Genomic DNA, 15,977 nt, shown 5'->3' with positions numbered 1-15,977 from the left:
AGTCCTCCATACAGGGGGGTGACAGGGGATGCTGGGACATGTAGCCCTCCATACAGGGGGGTGACAGGGGATGCTGGGACATGTAGTCCTCTATAATGGAGGGGGGGGGGTGACAGGGGATGCTGGGACATGTAGCCCTCCATACAGGGGGGTGACAGGGGATGCTGGGACATGTAGTCCTCTATAATGGAGGGGGTGACAGGGGATGCTGGGACATGTAGTCCTCTATAAAGAAGGGGATGCTGGGACGTGTATGTCCTGTCTGTGTATGGTGGAGGGGGAGAAGAGCATTACTCCTCTACACACTGCTGTATATGGGAATTATGCACTGTGGGGGGGATAGCTCTGTACACGTTTAGGTTGCGCGCATGCGCAGTAGAGACAACGCCTCCACCCCTGTGACCGGAAGTGACGCGGTGGCGTTTTTCTGCCGAACAACGTCCTCCATGCGTTCCAAGCTGGCTCTTGTTGAAACTTTATTGCTAATTTCCGGCTTTCTCAGAGGAGTCCAGCATGGCGCCGTTAAAGCCACAGAAGCGGGTAAGACACACGTGTGTAGCGAGTTTCCCGGGACTGTAGCTTTCCCCCGACCTCGGCGGGTCCCAGCGGGGGGAAGGACTACAAGTCCCAGCGATTCTGGAATGCCTTGCCTCATTAGGTCCATGTTAGGACATTCACCTGCTGGAGTGCAGTGTCCATGCTGGGATCAGTGTGTTCTAATGGGGCTCTACAGATATTCAGGAACTACAAGGCCCAGCATGCTGGGATTTGTAGTCTCCTTCCCTGTTTGTGTCCTGTGTTTATCCCTCATGGAGATCCCTGAGTCCTGTGATGTGTATACAGATACATTGTAACAAAATGTAACTCCTTCATTCCCAGCCTGTACTGCCCCCTCCTGGTCCAGATCATCAATGATGTGATAGTTTGAATGACAATTACTAGCCATATTAATACATTTTATTTTAAATTATGAGACAAAGCTCTTGATGGTTCTTAATTGCTACTTTTTACTATATAAAGGGGGGGGGGGAGACTTAAAAAATAATGTTCTGACTGGCTGTGGGATTTATTGAGGCCCTAAAATGCCCCCAGAATTGCTTAGTGTGGCACATAGAGTATATAGGGGGGGGTCAGGACTATGTAGTGCACAGTAATTACACTATAACTGTTGGTGGTCAGTGCTGAGTATCCATTAAAAAAACTCCTGCAAGCAGCATCTTGCATCTTCAAGGGGCACTCCTGCCCATTGAAATGAATGGGCACCGCTACACGGGCGGTATTAACCCCTTCATCGGCCGCTAGCGGGGTTAAAACCACCCCGCTAGCGGCCGAATAGCAGCATTTTAACGTCAACGTCCGCCTGCCCCAGTGTCAAAGCAGCCTTAGGCCCCTTTCACATTGAGGCGTTTTTCATGCGGTACAGCGCTAAAAATAGAGCTGCTATACCGCATGAAAAAAACCTGCCCTGTAGTGTTCAATGTGAAAGCCCGAAGGCTTTCACACTGAAGCGGTGCGCTAGCAGGAGCGCTCCAAAAGTCCTGCTAGCCGCATCTTTACTGCGGTGTGTTCACCGCTCCTATACCGCGCCTTCCCATTGAAATCAATGGGAAACCGCGGTAATACCGCCCACAACGCGGGCGGTATTAACCCTTTTTCGGCCGCTAGCGGGGGTTAAAACCTCACCGCTAGCGTCCGAATATCGCGGTAAATCCGACGGTATAGCGGCGCTACAAATATCGCGGCTATACCGTCACCGCGGCTCTATCCCCAATGTGAAAGCAGCCTAACTGACCGTGTTATAGCTGAATGATGGCTACAGCCCGGCTGGGCAGTCCAGGGAGGACGTCCTATGACATCCTCCCGTGATCGCGCCCCTGACGACGTGTGTAATCGCAGGGTCCTCTGGACACTGCTGGTAACAGATTGAGGTAAAAAGCCAATCAGCGGCTCTTTACCCCGTGATCAGTTGTATCCAATCACAGCTGATCACCATGTAAACATAAGCTGGTTATTGGCTTTTGTTTCCTCATGCTGACCGCATTAGGAGAGGAGAAGAGAGCCAATGACCGATTTGTGTAAAAGGGACATCTACACTGATTATCACTGCAGTCCCAACAGTACCCATCAGGGCCCATCAATGCAGCCTATCTATGCCACCTCATTAGTTCCCCTTAATAGTGCCTATCAATGCCCATCAGTGCAGCCTTGTAGTGCCTATCAATTCCCATCAGTGCAGCCTATCGGTGCCCATTGGTAGTGCCTATCAGTGCCCACTATTAGTGCCTATCAATGCCCATTGGTGCTGCCTCATCAGTGCCTATTAGTGCTTCCTCATCAGAGCACACCAGTGAAGGGGAAAAATTGCCTGTTTTCAAATTTTTTAAATGAAAACTTTTTTTTATTTTGATTTTTTATTTAAAAATATATTTTTTTCATTTATTTAGCAAAAAAAAAAATAACCTAGTGGTGATTAACTTCTTAGCAATCGAGCTATAGCCAAATGACAACTACAGAGTGGCTGCTCTTTGCCGGGAGGCCGTCATATGACGTGCTCGCGATGCCTGTGCGCCCTCTGCGACGTGCATTGGCTGTGGCCGCTGTGTCCTTCGGATGCAGCTGATCACAGGTCAGGGTAAAGAGCCAATCTCGGCAGCTCTTAACCATGTGATGAGCTGTGTCCAATTACAGCTGATCACAATGTAAACAGGATTTGCCGGTTATAGGCAATCCTCCCCTTAACGCTGACCGCACGTGAGCAGAGGAGAGCCGGAAAACGGCAAATCCACACTGTGCAATTTCTTATTTAGAAAGTTTTGTAATAGAAACTAAGAAAAACTTTTTGGAAAGTTTCAGGCTTTTTTTGTTTGTTTTGCAAAAAATAAAAAACCCCAGTGGTGATTAAATACCGTCAAAAGAAAGCTCTATTTGTGTGAAAACAAAAATATAACAATTCCATATGGGTACAGTGTAGCACATGGGTGCTCAACCTGTGGCCCTCCAGCTGTTGCAGGACCGCAAGTCCCATAAGGCATTGCAAGGCCGATAATTACAAGCATGACTCCCAAAGGCAGAAACATGATGGGACTTGTAGTTCCGCAACAGCTGGAGGGCCACAGGTTGGGCACCCATGGCACTGTAGCATCATTGCACAACTGTCATTCAAAGTGGGAGAGCGCTAAAAATTGTCCTGAGCAGGAAGGGGGTGAAAGTGGGCAGTAGGCAAGCGGTTATAAGGTCTCATGCACGATGCCAGCAGCGTTTTTGTCTGAGAAAATATCTGACGCCTTTAAATGTGTCAAGTGCTTGGGCATTAATTCATTCAATTGGCCTGAATAATAAATTATTCTGGCTATTGAAATTAATTAGTGCTCATGGACTTAAACCGCCTAGCGTTTAAGTGCTTGTAAAGTCTTTTTTTTTTTTTTATATCAAACATGTTATACTTGCCTCCCCTGTGCAATTGGTTTTGCACACAGCAGCTCAGATCCTCCTCTTCTGACCGTGGTCCTTGGGTCCCTCTTCGCTGCTTCTGGCCCCTCCCTCCTGTCAAGTGCCCCCAACAACAAGCAGCTTGCTATGGGGGCACCCGAGCCGAGCTGCAGCTTCGTGCGTCCATTCAGACAAGGAGCTGCCGTTCGGCCCTGCTCTTTCTCTCCCCTCATTGGCTAACTGACTTTAATTGACAGCTGCAGGAGCCAATGGCGCAGATGCTGCTGTTTCTTAGCCAATCAGGAAGGAGAGTCCTGGCTGGCTGAGGGATTTGTGGACATCGCTGGAGAGAGATGGGGCTCAGGTAAGTATTTGGGTGCTGGGGAGGCCTGCTACACACAGAAGGCTTTTTATCTTAATGCATAGAATGCATTAAAGCGGAGGTCCACCCAATTTTTTTTTTTTTTTTAAAAGCCAGCAGCTACAAATACTGCTGCCGCTGACTTAAAATGGACACTTACCTGTCCAGCGCGCCCGCAATGTCGGAAGATGAGGCTGAGCAATTGCTCGGTCCTCGGATTCTGCCGCTGCCTTACTCTGTGAGGGTATCGGCCTAGCGGCTTCACTGCCCAGGTTCCCTACTGCGCATGCGTGAGTAGCGTGCCGCGCCGTCACTGGTCCCCGCTCTCTCCTGGGAACAGTGTGTTTCCCAGGAGACAGCGGGAGGAAGGGAAGTGGCGTAGACTCCTGCGGCCCGGAGGTGGGTGCAAATATCATATCTGCACCCCCTCCCCCTTAAAACGTACTAAATGTGTCACCGGAGGGGGGAGGGTTCTGAAAAGCGGAAGTTCCATTTTTGGGTGGAACTCCACTTAAAAATAAAAAAAATAAACCTTCTGCTTTACAACCCCTTTTATTAAATTGTATTGTAACGATACTGTCGCTCTTTATATTGTAAAGTGTTGCGCAAGCCGTTGGCACAATCTAAATCCTGTATAATAATAATAATGTGTGCATGGGACACATAGGCTAACATAGAGGGGTGTTTAGAGACCGGGAAAGAAAAAACTGCAGGCACCCCTAACGGCAGCGTTAAAAACATCCAGTGTGCATGAAGCCTAACAGTATATCTGAGCGCATCAATTTTTTTTTCTCATGTCCCTGGCAGCCCATTTATTTCAGTGGGATACCCAACATGCTGGAATGCGCAAAAAGAACCACAGACCTCCTTTTTAGAATTTTGCTGCACTAAACCGCATGGTGCTACAATATAATACCATGCACTTTGGTGGCTGTGAACACACCTGCATTTACTAGATACGTGGGTTTGCTGTTGGGAATTAATGGCACCCTCGCACCTCTACAGAGGGCAGTGCAGTTCCATGCGGTTTGGGGAAAACATGCGTTCTCGAACCAGTCCTTTTTTTTTTTTTTTCAATCATAATTTTTTTATTGAAAAAGTTTTACAATATGCGACAACACAAAAACATACAAAACGAAAAAAAAAAAAAAACAGTGCTTAAAGCAGATCGTCCACCTCGGTGATGAGGTCTTCTGATCAGTGCCGATCCTGACCTCCCTGGGGCCCGAAGCAAAATGACATGGCACATTAAAAATGAGAAGCGGGGGGCGCTGACGACAGTGACATGTCACATTAAAGAACGTTGAGAAGTGGGGGGAGGGGGTGTTCTGCTGTCAGAAATGACATCTTACATTAAATTGAGAAGAAGGGGGTGCTGACTTCTTACCTCTTCTCCCATACAGCCAGCGGGGTGAGGGGGCGAAAATGTCTTCTCACCAGACGGGGCCTCTAGTAATTTGGGGGGCCCATTGCAACTTTACGGGGCCCTAAGCGGCTTGCATAGTGAGCCTATAGGGCGGATCGGCCCTGCTTCTGATTCATGCTGCCCCTCCCCCCCTAAGACGATGCATGAAAACGTACATTTAAAATCTGTGCAGGTATTAAAGCTGGATACTCTACTTGCCTTCCCCCAGACACCTAGCCAAGGGTGACGTCATCTTCCTTCTAGCCAGATCTCAGGGAAGATGATCCTGCACTTTGATACAATGAGATTTTGGCTACTCTGCATTCCCCGGGATCTTGTCGGCTCGGAGGATGACGGCAACTGTGTACTGCAGAAGTCGGGGGGGAAAGGAGTATATTATTTGTTCCCCTCCCCCATGGGTACTGTATGCAGTATTTGGGGAAAGGGGGCTACAATGAATAAGCAGACCTTTCCTAAAGGGCAAGGTCCTCTTTAACTACCACACTTGTTCAGGAGACCAGTACTTACCTGTACTATTGGTGGTAGGTAACTGTTGGTGGAAGATGTCTTTGATTCTCAGTTTGATGAATTACAAATTCTACATGACCTTTTCTCCTATAGAAAGCCAAGAGATACTTTGAGGAGGAAGAGGAGGAGAAGAAGCGTCCCCTGCCATCAAGGAGAAATGACCAGAAAAAGAAAAGAGAGAAGAGGAAGAAGCAAGAACGTGGAACAACATGGAATCAGGGGAAGATTGACGGGAAAGATGTGATATCCGGGGTAAGGCAACACTACGGGCCAGATCCACATAGGTTAGCGGATCTTTAGATCCGCGTAACCTATGTGATTTAAGATCCGCCGCCGCAAGTTTTTGAGGCAAGTGGGTAATTCTCAAAACTGATTCCTAGCGTATCGTAAATCCTCCGGCGGAATTCAAATTCCGCGGCTAGGGGGAGTGTATTACTTAAATCAGGCGCGTCCCCGCGCCGATTTAACTGCGCATGCGCCGTCCGTGAATTTTCCCGGCGTGCATTGCTCCCAATGATGTCGCTAGGACGTCATTGGTTTGGGCGTGAGCGTAACTTGCGTCCAGCGCTTTTGTGAATCGATGTACGCAAACGACGTAAAATTTCAAAATTTGACGCGGGAACGACGGCCGTACTTAACATTGGCTGCGCCTCATAGAAGCAGGGGTAACTATACGCCGGGAAAACCCTTACGTAAACGGCGTAAAGTGACTGCGCCGGGCCCCTGTATGTTTGTGAATTGGCGTATCTCGCTGATTTACATATTCTCTGCGTAAATCAGCGAGAACGCCCCCAGCGGCCATTTTAAAATTGCAGTTAGGATCCGACGGTGTAAGTCACTTACACCTGTCGGATCTTAGGCATATCTATGCGTAACTGATTCTATGAATCAGTCGCATAGATACGACCGGGCGAACTCAGAGATACAACGGTGTATCAGGAGATACACTGTCGTATCTCTTTGAGAATCTGGCCCTACTTCTTTGTACGTCAGTGTTTCTCAATTCTAGTCCTCAAGACGCCTCAACAGGTCATGTTTTCAGCATTTCCCTCAGATAAAACAGCTGTGGTAATTACCAAGGCAGCGAAACTGATCAAATCGCCTGTGCAAAATAATGGAAATCTTGAAAACATGACCTGTTGGGGCGCCTTGAGGACTGGAGTTGAGAAACACTGGTGTACTTGGACAGAGGTCCGCAGGCTTGTTCAGGCTTCAGAAGGTTAGGACCTTCAAAATTAGGACTGGAATTGCAACACTCTCTACGCACTATAAAAAAAAAAGTAGCAAGCCAGCGTCCTGTATTATTTCCCCAGTTGTCTCTAGGCCATTGTTAGATAGTAAAGCCGATTGGTACACATTAGGGTTGATTTACTAAAACTGGAGTGCGCAAAATTTGGTGCGTTTGTGCATGGTAGCCAATCAGCTTCTAACTTCAAGCGGAGTGCTACCTAAAAAAACAAAACAAAAAAAAAATTAAATCAGCAGCTACAAATACTGCAGCTGCTGACTTTAAAAAAAAAGGACACTTACCTGTCCAGGGTGCCCGCAATGTCCTCACCCAAAGCCCACCCATCCCTGTACTCTGGGTGGAGGTGCCAGCATCTTAAGTAAGGGAATCGGGAAGTAAAGCCTTGTGGCTTCACGGCCTAGTTCCCTACTGTGCATGTGCAAGTCGTTCTGAGTGGTCCCTGCTGTCTTCTGGGACATGTGTGTCTCCTAGAACAGTGGTCATCAACCCTGTCCTGCAGGGCCCACTAACAAGCCAGGTTTTATGTATTACCTTGGGGAGATGCAATCTAGAATACTGCAATCACTGAGGAGCAAATGATATCAGCTGTGATGTATTTCAGTTATCTTGCAAACCTGGCCTGTTAGTGGGCCCTGCAGGACAAGGTTGATGACCACTGTCCTAGAAGACAGTGGGGGGGGGGGAACGGAGGAGGGGCCAGACATTTTGTCAGAAATGGGAGCAAACACCTGTATTATACAGGTACCTGCTCCCCCCTGAAAGGTGCCAAATGTAGAACAGGAGGGGGGGGGGGAATCCAGACAGCGGAAGTTCAATTTTTGGGTGGAACTCCGCTTTCAGCTTGTTCAGTTAAGCTTTGACAAAAAAACTGGAAGCTGATGGGTTTCTATGCAGAGCTACACCAGATTTGACACTCTCCAGTGTTAGTAAATCAACCCCATTGAGTCTTGCGTTTAAAACGGAAGCAACCAGATATACATATAGAAATTGTTTTGTCTGCCTTAGGATTTGTAATTCTGTGCAGCCAATGTTGTGATCCGGGCAGCACAGCCAGGTCCCCGACCTCCACTGCAGCAGTACAGTGTCGTGCTCGCCCCTCCCTTGAGGGGGAGGGGGCGAGCAGGAGAGTCAGGATGCCCACACAGCTCCATTCTCTATCTGCAACGTAGAGAGCGTCCTGACTCCTGTAGTCCAAGGAAGGGGGCGAGCACGACACTCCACACCAGGGAGAAAGCCTTGCATTACTGTGTGGAGTTACAGACAGAAGAACAGGAAGTGAGGATTTCTCAGAAGAAATAAGGACATTTAAAAGCAAAATGGAAGGATGAGGTAAGTGAAGGAGGACGGCACTAAGGTAAAGGAAGCTATTTAGGATTTTTTTTTTTACCTTTACAACCCCTTTAATACTACTTGGCAGAGTATATTATATCTATCAAATGAAAATCCCATATAATCTCCGCCGAACGCAAACGATGTAAAAAAAATGCGCCGGGCGGTCGTTCTTTTCTGAATCGGCGGAAATCCTCATTTGCATATTCGTTGCGTAAAAAAAAAACGAAACGCCACCTAGCGGCAGGCCTGGAATTGCAGCATAAGATCCGACGGTGTAAGTCACTTACACCTGGCGGATCTTAGGGAGATCTATGCGTAACCTGATTCTATGAATCGGGCGCATAGATCCGACCGACGGAACTCAGAGATACGACGGCGTATCAGGAGATACGCCGTCGTATCTCTATCTGAATCTGCCCCAGAGTGTTAGGCATCAAAGCAAAACTTTTAGCCAAAGTGCAATAATGTTAAACTTTTAATATTTCCCCCCCCCCCCCATTTTATCACTTTTTTTCAGGCAAAGGACCCTTTTCCTGGCTTACCCTCTGTGCCTGAGGATCAGCTGGCAAAATATGAGCGGGCGAGGAAAGAGACAGATGTGAGTATGATGGACCGGATTAAGCCCACACCCTTTCTCTGTTTTGTTTTTTTTAAATATACACCGATCAGCCATAACGTTATGACCAATGCCAGGTAAAGTGAATATTATTGATTTTTTTGTGACACTGGCATCTGAAAGTGGATGGGATATATTGGGCAGTAAGTCGGGGGTGCCCAATCTTTTGAAGAGCGAGGGCCACTTAAGCGACTTGGTAACAGGTCGCGGACCACAATGAGTGGAGCGGGCAGATGGAAGGTCTGTGTTTGCTCTGTATTGGCAAAGCAGACATGGACATAACCCACTATACTCTTTATTTTTTTTATTTTGTGGATTGGAGGTAGGACACAAGTCGGTTTACGTCTGCCACTCCTTAGAGGCGAATGGAGGGTCCAATTGGATCGGACTGACTGTGTGAAAGGGGCCCAAGGCTGCTTTTTACACAGATTCACTGTACTTTACCTGCACAGCTGGTGCAACGCAGTGTACCTTTTGGCTTTCCTGCACTTTTGCAATAGACTTCTATTATATTCTGCAGGTGTAGTGCACTTTCAGAAAGCTCACCAAACCCGCACATAATAACAGAAGTCTATGGCTCAGTGCAGGTAACCCGCAGGTGCGCTGCTCTGCACCACCCACAGATTAGTTTGTAAGCAGCCCAGTAACCACTACAGAACACTATACATGGATTTTAGTAATAAAACTGACCTTTTAATAGCAATATTGTATTCCATCCCAGAGCAGGAGGTCATGGGCCACTGGTTGGGCACCCCTGCAGTAAGTGAACATGTTGTCCCTAGGGAGCTGCGGTGGCTCAGCGCGATTGGCACTGCGCTGACAAGCCATTCACCTCTGCAGCTAGGGGTTCGGATCCCGGTCTCGGCTACATGTGAATTGAGTTTGGTGGTCTCAGCCCGGCTCCCGGTGGGTGTGCTATGCGAGGTAAGCCTGCACTTAGTACGCCCACCCCCCTCCCACAAAAACCACCACACTTACACGCACTCGAAATTGGGTTAACATGCACGCACTTTGACCACACGGTCTCTAAAAAGAGAGGCGAAGGACTAACGGGGCTGGTTGAGCGGGCTAGATCCTCTCACTCCCTTATAGGGAGTCCCTCTGCCCCGTTGGGCTACAAAGCGGAGCAGGTAGGGCGGGCTGTGTGGGAGGACCCCCTCACACACCTGCCATTGCCACCCGGGGCATGGAGAAAGGTGGCAGATTGCCTCTGGGGGAGGCCTGCCTACTCCCAACTCCTGCAGTCCGGCTCCTCTCTCGAGTACACGCAAAAAATACACTGATTTATTTTTAGAAAAAAAAACATGTTGTCCCTGAAGCTAAGGTGTTGAAAGCAGTAAAACTAGGCAAGTGTAAGGATTTGAGGGACTTTGACAAGGGCCAAATTGTAACGACTCTAAGACTGCATCTTGTGGGATGTTGCTGGTCTGTAATGGTCCGGGCTTACCAAAACTGGTCCCGAGAAGGAGAACCAGCAAACACATGACAGGGGCTTGAGCGGCCAAGGCTCAGTTTTGAAAGCAGAAAAATGGGCAAGTGTATGGATTTGAGAGAATTTGACAAGGACCAGATTGTACAGTCTAGACTAGCCTTTTTCAACCAGGTTGCCTTGCGGTTTCTTCAGGGGTGCCTTGGCAAAATGGCTAAACAATTGCCCTAAAATTGTATACAAGTCAGCGTGTGGATGAAGATTGCCTTAGTTACACAAAGCCACAGATTTTCATTGGCCACATGCAGTACTGCATAGACCAGCCGTGGCTGTGGAACGGATTATCTGTGTTTCCAGTATTTCCTATGGGGAAACTCGCTTTGATATACGAGTGCCTTGGATTACAAGCCTGCTACTGGAATGAATTCTGCTTGTAATGCAAGGTACAATCTTATGCTTCATGCGTTTTTTGATGCTGAATAAAAATGCCCTCGACTGCATGTGGTGTAAACTGGCTCTAAATGATAAAGCATTCACTTAGCCTGGTTTTTCTTTTTTCTACCTTTTTTATTATTAATAATAATAAATATATATTTATCTATCTATCTCTCATGTTGTTCTTACAGCTGACATTTAAAAGCCTATTCATCATTGTGGCTGACCACCCACCTGGCTGTTTCCCTCCCAGATGACTTCTCTGTCTAGCACTTGTTGGGGCTTGTTCAAACTAGCCGTGCTCTCTAAAGAGCAATCCGCATTCGGAACGCTCTTTAGAGAGCATTTGACAGATGGTGAGCGGGCATTGTATCGCTTCCTTACCACCCGCTCGAAGCTCGCACTAGCACACTGTAACTGCTTGCGTTGCACATTGTTACAAGGTGCTTGGGGAGTGGCACCATTCGCTTGAATGGGTTACGTTTGGTGGGCACGAAGTGCCCATATATAAATACAGCCATGAAGCAAAGCATCACAGTATGGCATGTGTGCACCCTAGGCTGCTGCCTCTGCACCTAAAGGGGGTATCAGTTGAGTGGAGATAAAAGCGCGGTTCAGTCCTTAAAGTGGAGGTTCACCCAAAATATACATTTTTAACATTAGATTTAGGCTAATTAAGGGGAGCAGAAACAGGTATTTTTTTTTTAAAATCAATGCCGTACTTACCGTTGTAGAGATAGATGTTCTCCCGCTGCTTTCGGGTATGGGCTGCGGGACTGGGCGTTCCTATTTGATTAACAGGCTTCCGACGGTCGCATCCAGCGCGTCACGAGTTTCCGAAAGTAGCTGAACGTCGGTGGGCAGGCGCCGTATAGAGCCGCACCGACGTTCGACTTCTTTTGGCAACTGGTGACGCGCTGGATGCGACCGCCGGAAGGCTGTCAATCAAATAAGAACGCTCAGTCCCGAAGATCATACCCGGAAGCGGCGGGAGAACATCTATCTCTGAAACGGTAAGTACGGCATTGATTTAAAAAAAAATACCCATTTCCGCTCCCCTTAATTAGCCTAAATCTAATGTTAAAATTATTTTTTCCGGTGAACTCCCGCTTTAATCCACTCCTCGCCCCCTTACATGCCACATTTGGCATGTAATTTTTTTTGGGGGGGGGGGGGGAGTGGGGGCTTCAGGAGGAGTGGGACTTCCTGTCCCACTTTCTCCTTCCGCCGAGGGGCTGCTAAGGCGAATAGTCTAATCGCCTTTCTGCAGCCCCTCCCTGTAGGCGATCGCTTGGGATACGTGACAGGTCCCAGGCGATCGCCTGTCCAATTCGATGGCGCATCGCCGCTCGCGCATGCGCAGTGGGTGCCCGACCGTGAAGCCGAAAGCTATTACGGCCGGGTGCCCACATTTGGAATGAAGATGGCGGCCGGAGAGGGGGGGAGAGGAGCGGAGCCCCGGTGCATCGCTGGAACTGGTGAGTGTATGTTTATTAAAAGCCAGCAGCTATACTTTTTGTAGCTGCTGACTTTTAATAAACATAAAAAATTACTGGAACACCCTTTAACTCAGGTATAAGCAGGTTTTCATTTTTGTTTAAGTTTTTCTATTGGATAACAGCAGATTTTACATAGAGTATCAGAAAGGGCAGTTTTATCCCCCCTGATTCAGATCAGTTCAGTTGTGAAATGATGAGGAAGAAGTGTGGCCGCACTCACCTGTGTATTATGATAGGAGGCATCGGAATTGGTTTACTGAAGGCAAATAGACTCACTTTCCCACAGAATTTTCCACAGAGTTTAGCGAATGGGGTGATGTTTCACTTTGCAAAGAATACCCAATCGCATACAAGAAAAATTGAAAAAAAAAACATTATTGTTGCTTGCACATGATTGGATGATGGAAGTCGGCAGAGTTTCACCAAGTTCTGGGGGTAAGTTCTCTGCAAAGTTCAACTTCCTTTGCCAAGTGAACAGTCTATTTGCCTTTAGTAAATCAACCTAAGTGTCTCTTTGCAGGTTCTGATTTTCACGTGTCAAACTCTTGTTATTTGGACAGTTCAGTCACAAGTACTGCTATGCTGGGATTTGTAGTTCTGCATGTATTGTTCCATCATGATGCAACTCGTACAGCTTTAAAAAGAAAAGATCAAGACTAAAACGTTATCACATCAAAGGTATACATGTGAAAACCTTAACACTGACTGTCTGCTCTCTTTATATTAGAAAAAGGGCAGCATTCCACGCTTAAAGGAACATCTGCGTTTTGAGGAGAATAAGGTGGAGACGGCGATGTCCCAGGCCGCCAGACATGACCTATTATTGCCGGAGGAGGCTGGGTAAGTCAATGTGACAGTAATGATGTGTCCCTCATATAATGTAGAGTAGGAGAGAGCCCGAGGGATCTCTGCAACATTTCACTAGCGTGGGAGGTCTCAGTTACATAGTTAGTCAGGTTGAAAAAAGACACAAGTCCATCCAGTTCAACCACAAAAAAATAAAAATAAAATAAAAAACACAATACAATCCCATAAACCCAACTCCATACCCACAGTTGATCCAGAGGAAGGCAAAAAACCCCAGCGGAGCATGATACAATTTGCTACAGCAGGGGAAAAAATTCCTTCCTGATCCCCCGAGAGGCAATCGGATTTACCCTGGATCAACTTTACCTACAAATCTTAGTACTCAGTTATATTCTGTACATTTAGAAAAGTATCCAGGCCTTTCTTAAAGCAATCTACTGAGCTGGCCAGAACTACCTCTGGAGGGAGTCTGTTCCACATTTTCACAGCTCTTACTGTGAAGAAACCTTTCCGTATTTGGAGATGAAATCCTTTTTCCTCTAGACGTAAAGAGTGCCCCCTTGTCTTCTGTGTTGACCGTAAAGTGAATAACTCAACACCAAGTTCACTGTATGGACCCCTTATATATTTGTACATGTGGATCATTTCCCCCCTTATTCTCCTCTTCTCAAGAGTGAATAAATTCAGTTCCTCTAATCTTTTCTCATAGCTGAGCTCCTCCATGCCTCTTATCAGTTTGGTTTCCCTTCTCTGCACTTTCTCCAGTTCTCCGATATCCTTTTTGAGAACTGGTGCCCAAAACTGAACTGCATATTCCAGATGAGGTCTTACTAATGATTTGTACAGGGGCAAAATTATATCTCTCTCTCTGGAGTCCATACCTCTCATAATACAAGAAAGGACTTTGCTCGCTTTGGAAACCGCAGCTTGGTATTGCATGCCATTATTGAGCTTATGATCAACTAAAACCCCCAGATCCTTCTCCACTACAGATCCCCCCAGTTGTACTCCCCCTAGTATGTATGATGCATGCATATTCTTAGCCCCCAAGTGCATAACTTTACATTTATCAACATTAAACCTCATCTGCCACTAATGCCTTGTTTCCACTGCACGGATCGGTTCGGGTCAGAAAGAATGGAGCGGTTAGAATGGGACCGGTCTATTCTGCAGAGCATTTCCACTGCAAATCGGACCATCCGGGACCATGCAAGGTTTAGAAAAAAAGCCTAGCACATCCACCAATCAGTGAGATGTATTTGTAGGTCCGCCCTAATGGAACCGTTCCATTCTCTATGGCCCCACATCTGAAGCAGGACCCAGAATGGTCCGGTACGGTTCGCTTTTATGGCACGCTTTCATAATGGAAACACCCAAAAAAGCGTACCGAACCGATCCGTACCGAACCGATCCGCTCAGTGGAAACGAGGCATTAGTCACCCAATCAGACAGAGCATTGAGGTCGGCTTGTAAATTGGCGACATCCTGCAAGGACGTTATTCCACTGCATAGCTTGGTGTCATCTGCAAAGACAGAAATTTTACTTTTGATCCCAGACCCAAGATCATTTATAAAGATATTAAAAAGTAAGTCTGCTGCTTATTATAATAATAAACACTTTAACTACTAGAACACAGTCTCTAAAGAATATTTTTCCTTCACTCTCCTGAGCAGACACTTAGGCGAGCAAAACACAGACCCTAAGGGCCACACAATAAGTGCCAAAGGGCAGCAAGTAGGGCACCAGGGGTTTAGAGGGGATGTATTTATTTTTGTTTTTAAACACTCGCGGATCGCCCACTGTACATGTAGTGCGGCAGGACGGCCGCTCTGTGCCGGAATGTGTACTAGGTACGTGATCTGACACCTTCGGAGCTGGGGCACGCATGCGTGCCGCCGGCAATCCTCCCGCTGTGATTAGACACAGCGGGAGCTTATCTGCGGGTATTGCGGACTCGATGTCCTCTGGCACCTGCTGATCATTAGACAGAGAGCCAGAACAGCGATCTGCCTATTATCAAGGCATATCGCTGTTCTGACGGTAGGGAAGGCATGGATCCTGTGTTCCTGCAAAACAGGGTACCAATCCATGCCTTCTCCTAGTAAAAGCACCTCCCACATAGTGCACAAACACTGGCTAGGCACACAGTTAAAGTGGAAGTAAACCCTGCTGGGTTTTACTTCCTTTATTTTCCCCTGTAAAGTAAAAGCATAATGGGCTAGTATGCTAGTATGTAGGGGTGCAACGGATCAATAACTCACGGATCGGATCGATCCTCGGATCAGGAGTCACGGATCGGATCGTTTTTTCGGATCAGCAATAAAGAAAAATTTTCAAATGTACAGATAAAAAAGTAATCTCCTTAAAATGACCACACCGTATAAGCTTTGATCTCCATAAATGGTATCAACATTCCCTGCACTTATTGCCAAAAACGGTGGCAAATTAAATAAAAGGATATTAAAAAAAAGTTTGCCTACAAAAGATTGAAGGATAGGTGCACTATTATCTTCCAAAATCATACCATTTGTTGATCTAGTGCAAGCCTGTGGAAGAAAGCCAGGGATGTGCTTTGAATTATGTGCTTGCATTTACCTAAATGATCATGACACTGTGCTAAGTGTTGCCAACTTACTTCCTTTTTAGAATTAGAATGTAGTTGAGTCCCATCGTCTCCACCCAGTGTGCTTGCCAGAGCACAGCATGACATGGCTCCCTGCCTCAGCGCGCTGACTACAGAAGTCAACACGCTGAGGCGGGGAGGCTGTGTCACGCTGGGCTCTGGCAAGCACACTGGGTGGAGCAAGATGGCCGCCGCTCCGGAGCTAGGCCGAAGCCGGGGACTTTCCTAGGCTCCGGAGCGCTCCGCGGATCGCGGGGTGTGCC

General features: G+C 47.3%; 1 protein-coding gene across 1 annotated transcript in view; it reads left to right on the top strand.

The window, feature by feature from the left end:
* The first annotated feature begins 431 nt into the window (after positions 1-431).
* Positions 432-15,977, top strand: part of WDR46 (WD repeat domain 46) — a 42,169-nt gene continuing 26,623 nt past the window's right edge. Inside the window, exons 1-4 of the mRNA XM_040324965.1 lie at positions 432-540; positions 5,817-5,975; positions 8,822-8,902; positions 13,011-13,123. Of these exons, the coding sequence (XP_040180899.1) occupies positions 514-540; positions 5,817-5,975; positions 8,822-8,902; positions 13,011-13,123 (380 nt within the window). The 5' untranslated portion in view covers positions 432-513. The remainder of the gene's footprint in view (positions 541-5,816; positions 5,976-8,821; positions 8,903-13,010; positions 13,124-15,977) is intronic.

This window comes from Rana temporaria, chromosome 9 (genome assembly GCF_905171775.1).
Source record: "Rana temporaria chromosome 9, aRanTem1.1, whole genome shotgun sequence".
In the NCBI taxonomy this organism is placed as follows: domain Eukaryota; kingdom Metazoa; phylum Chordata; class Amphibia; order Anura; family Ranidae; genus Rana; species Rana temporaria.
The sequence above is the reverse complement of the archived record's forward strand: the minus strand, read 5'-3'. Positions and strand labels throughout refer to the sequence as shown.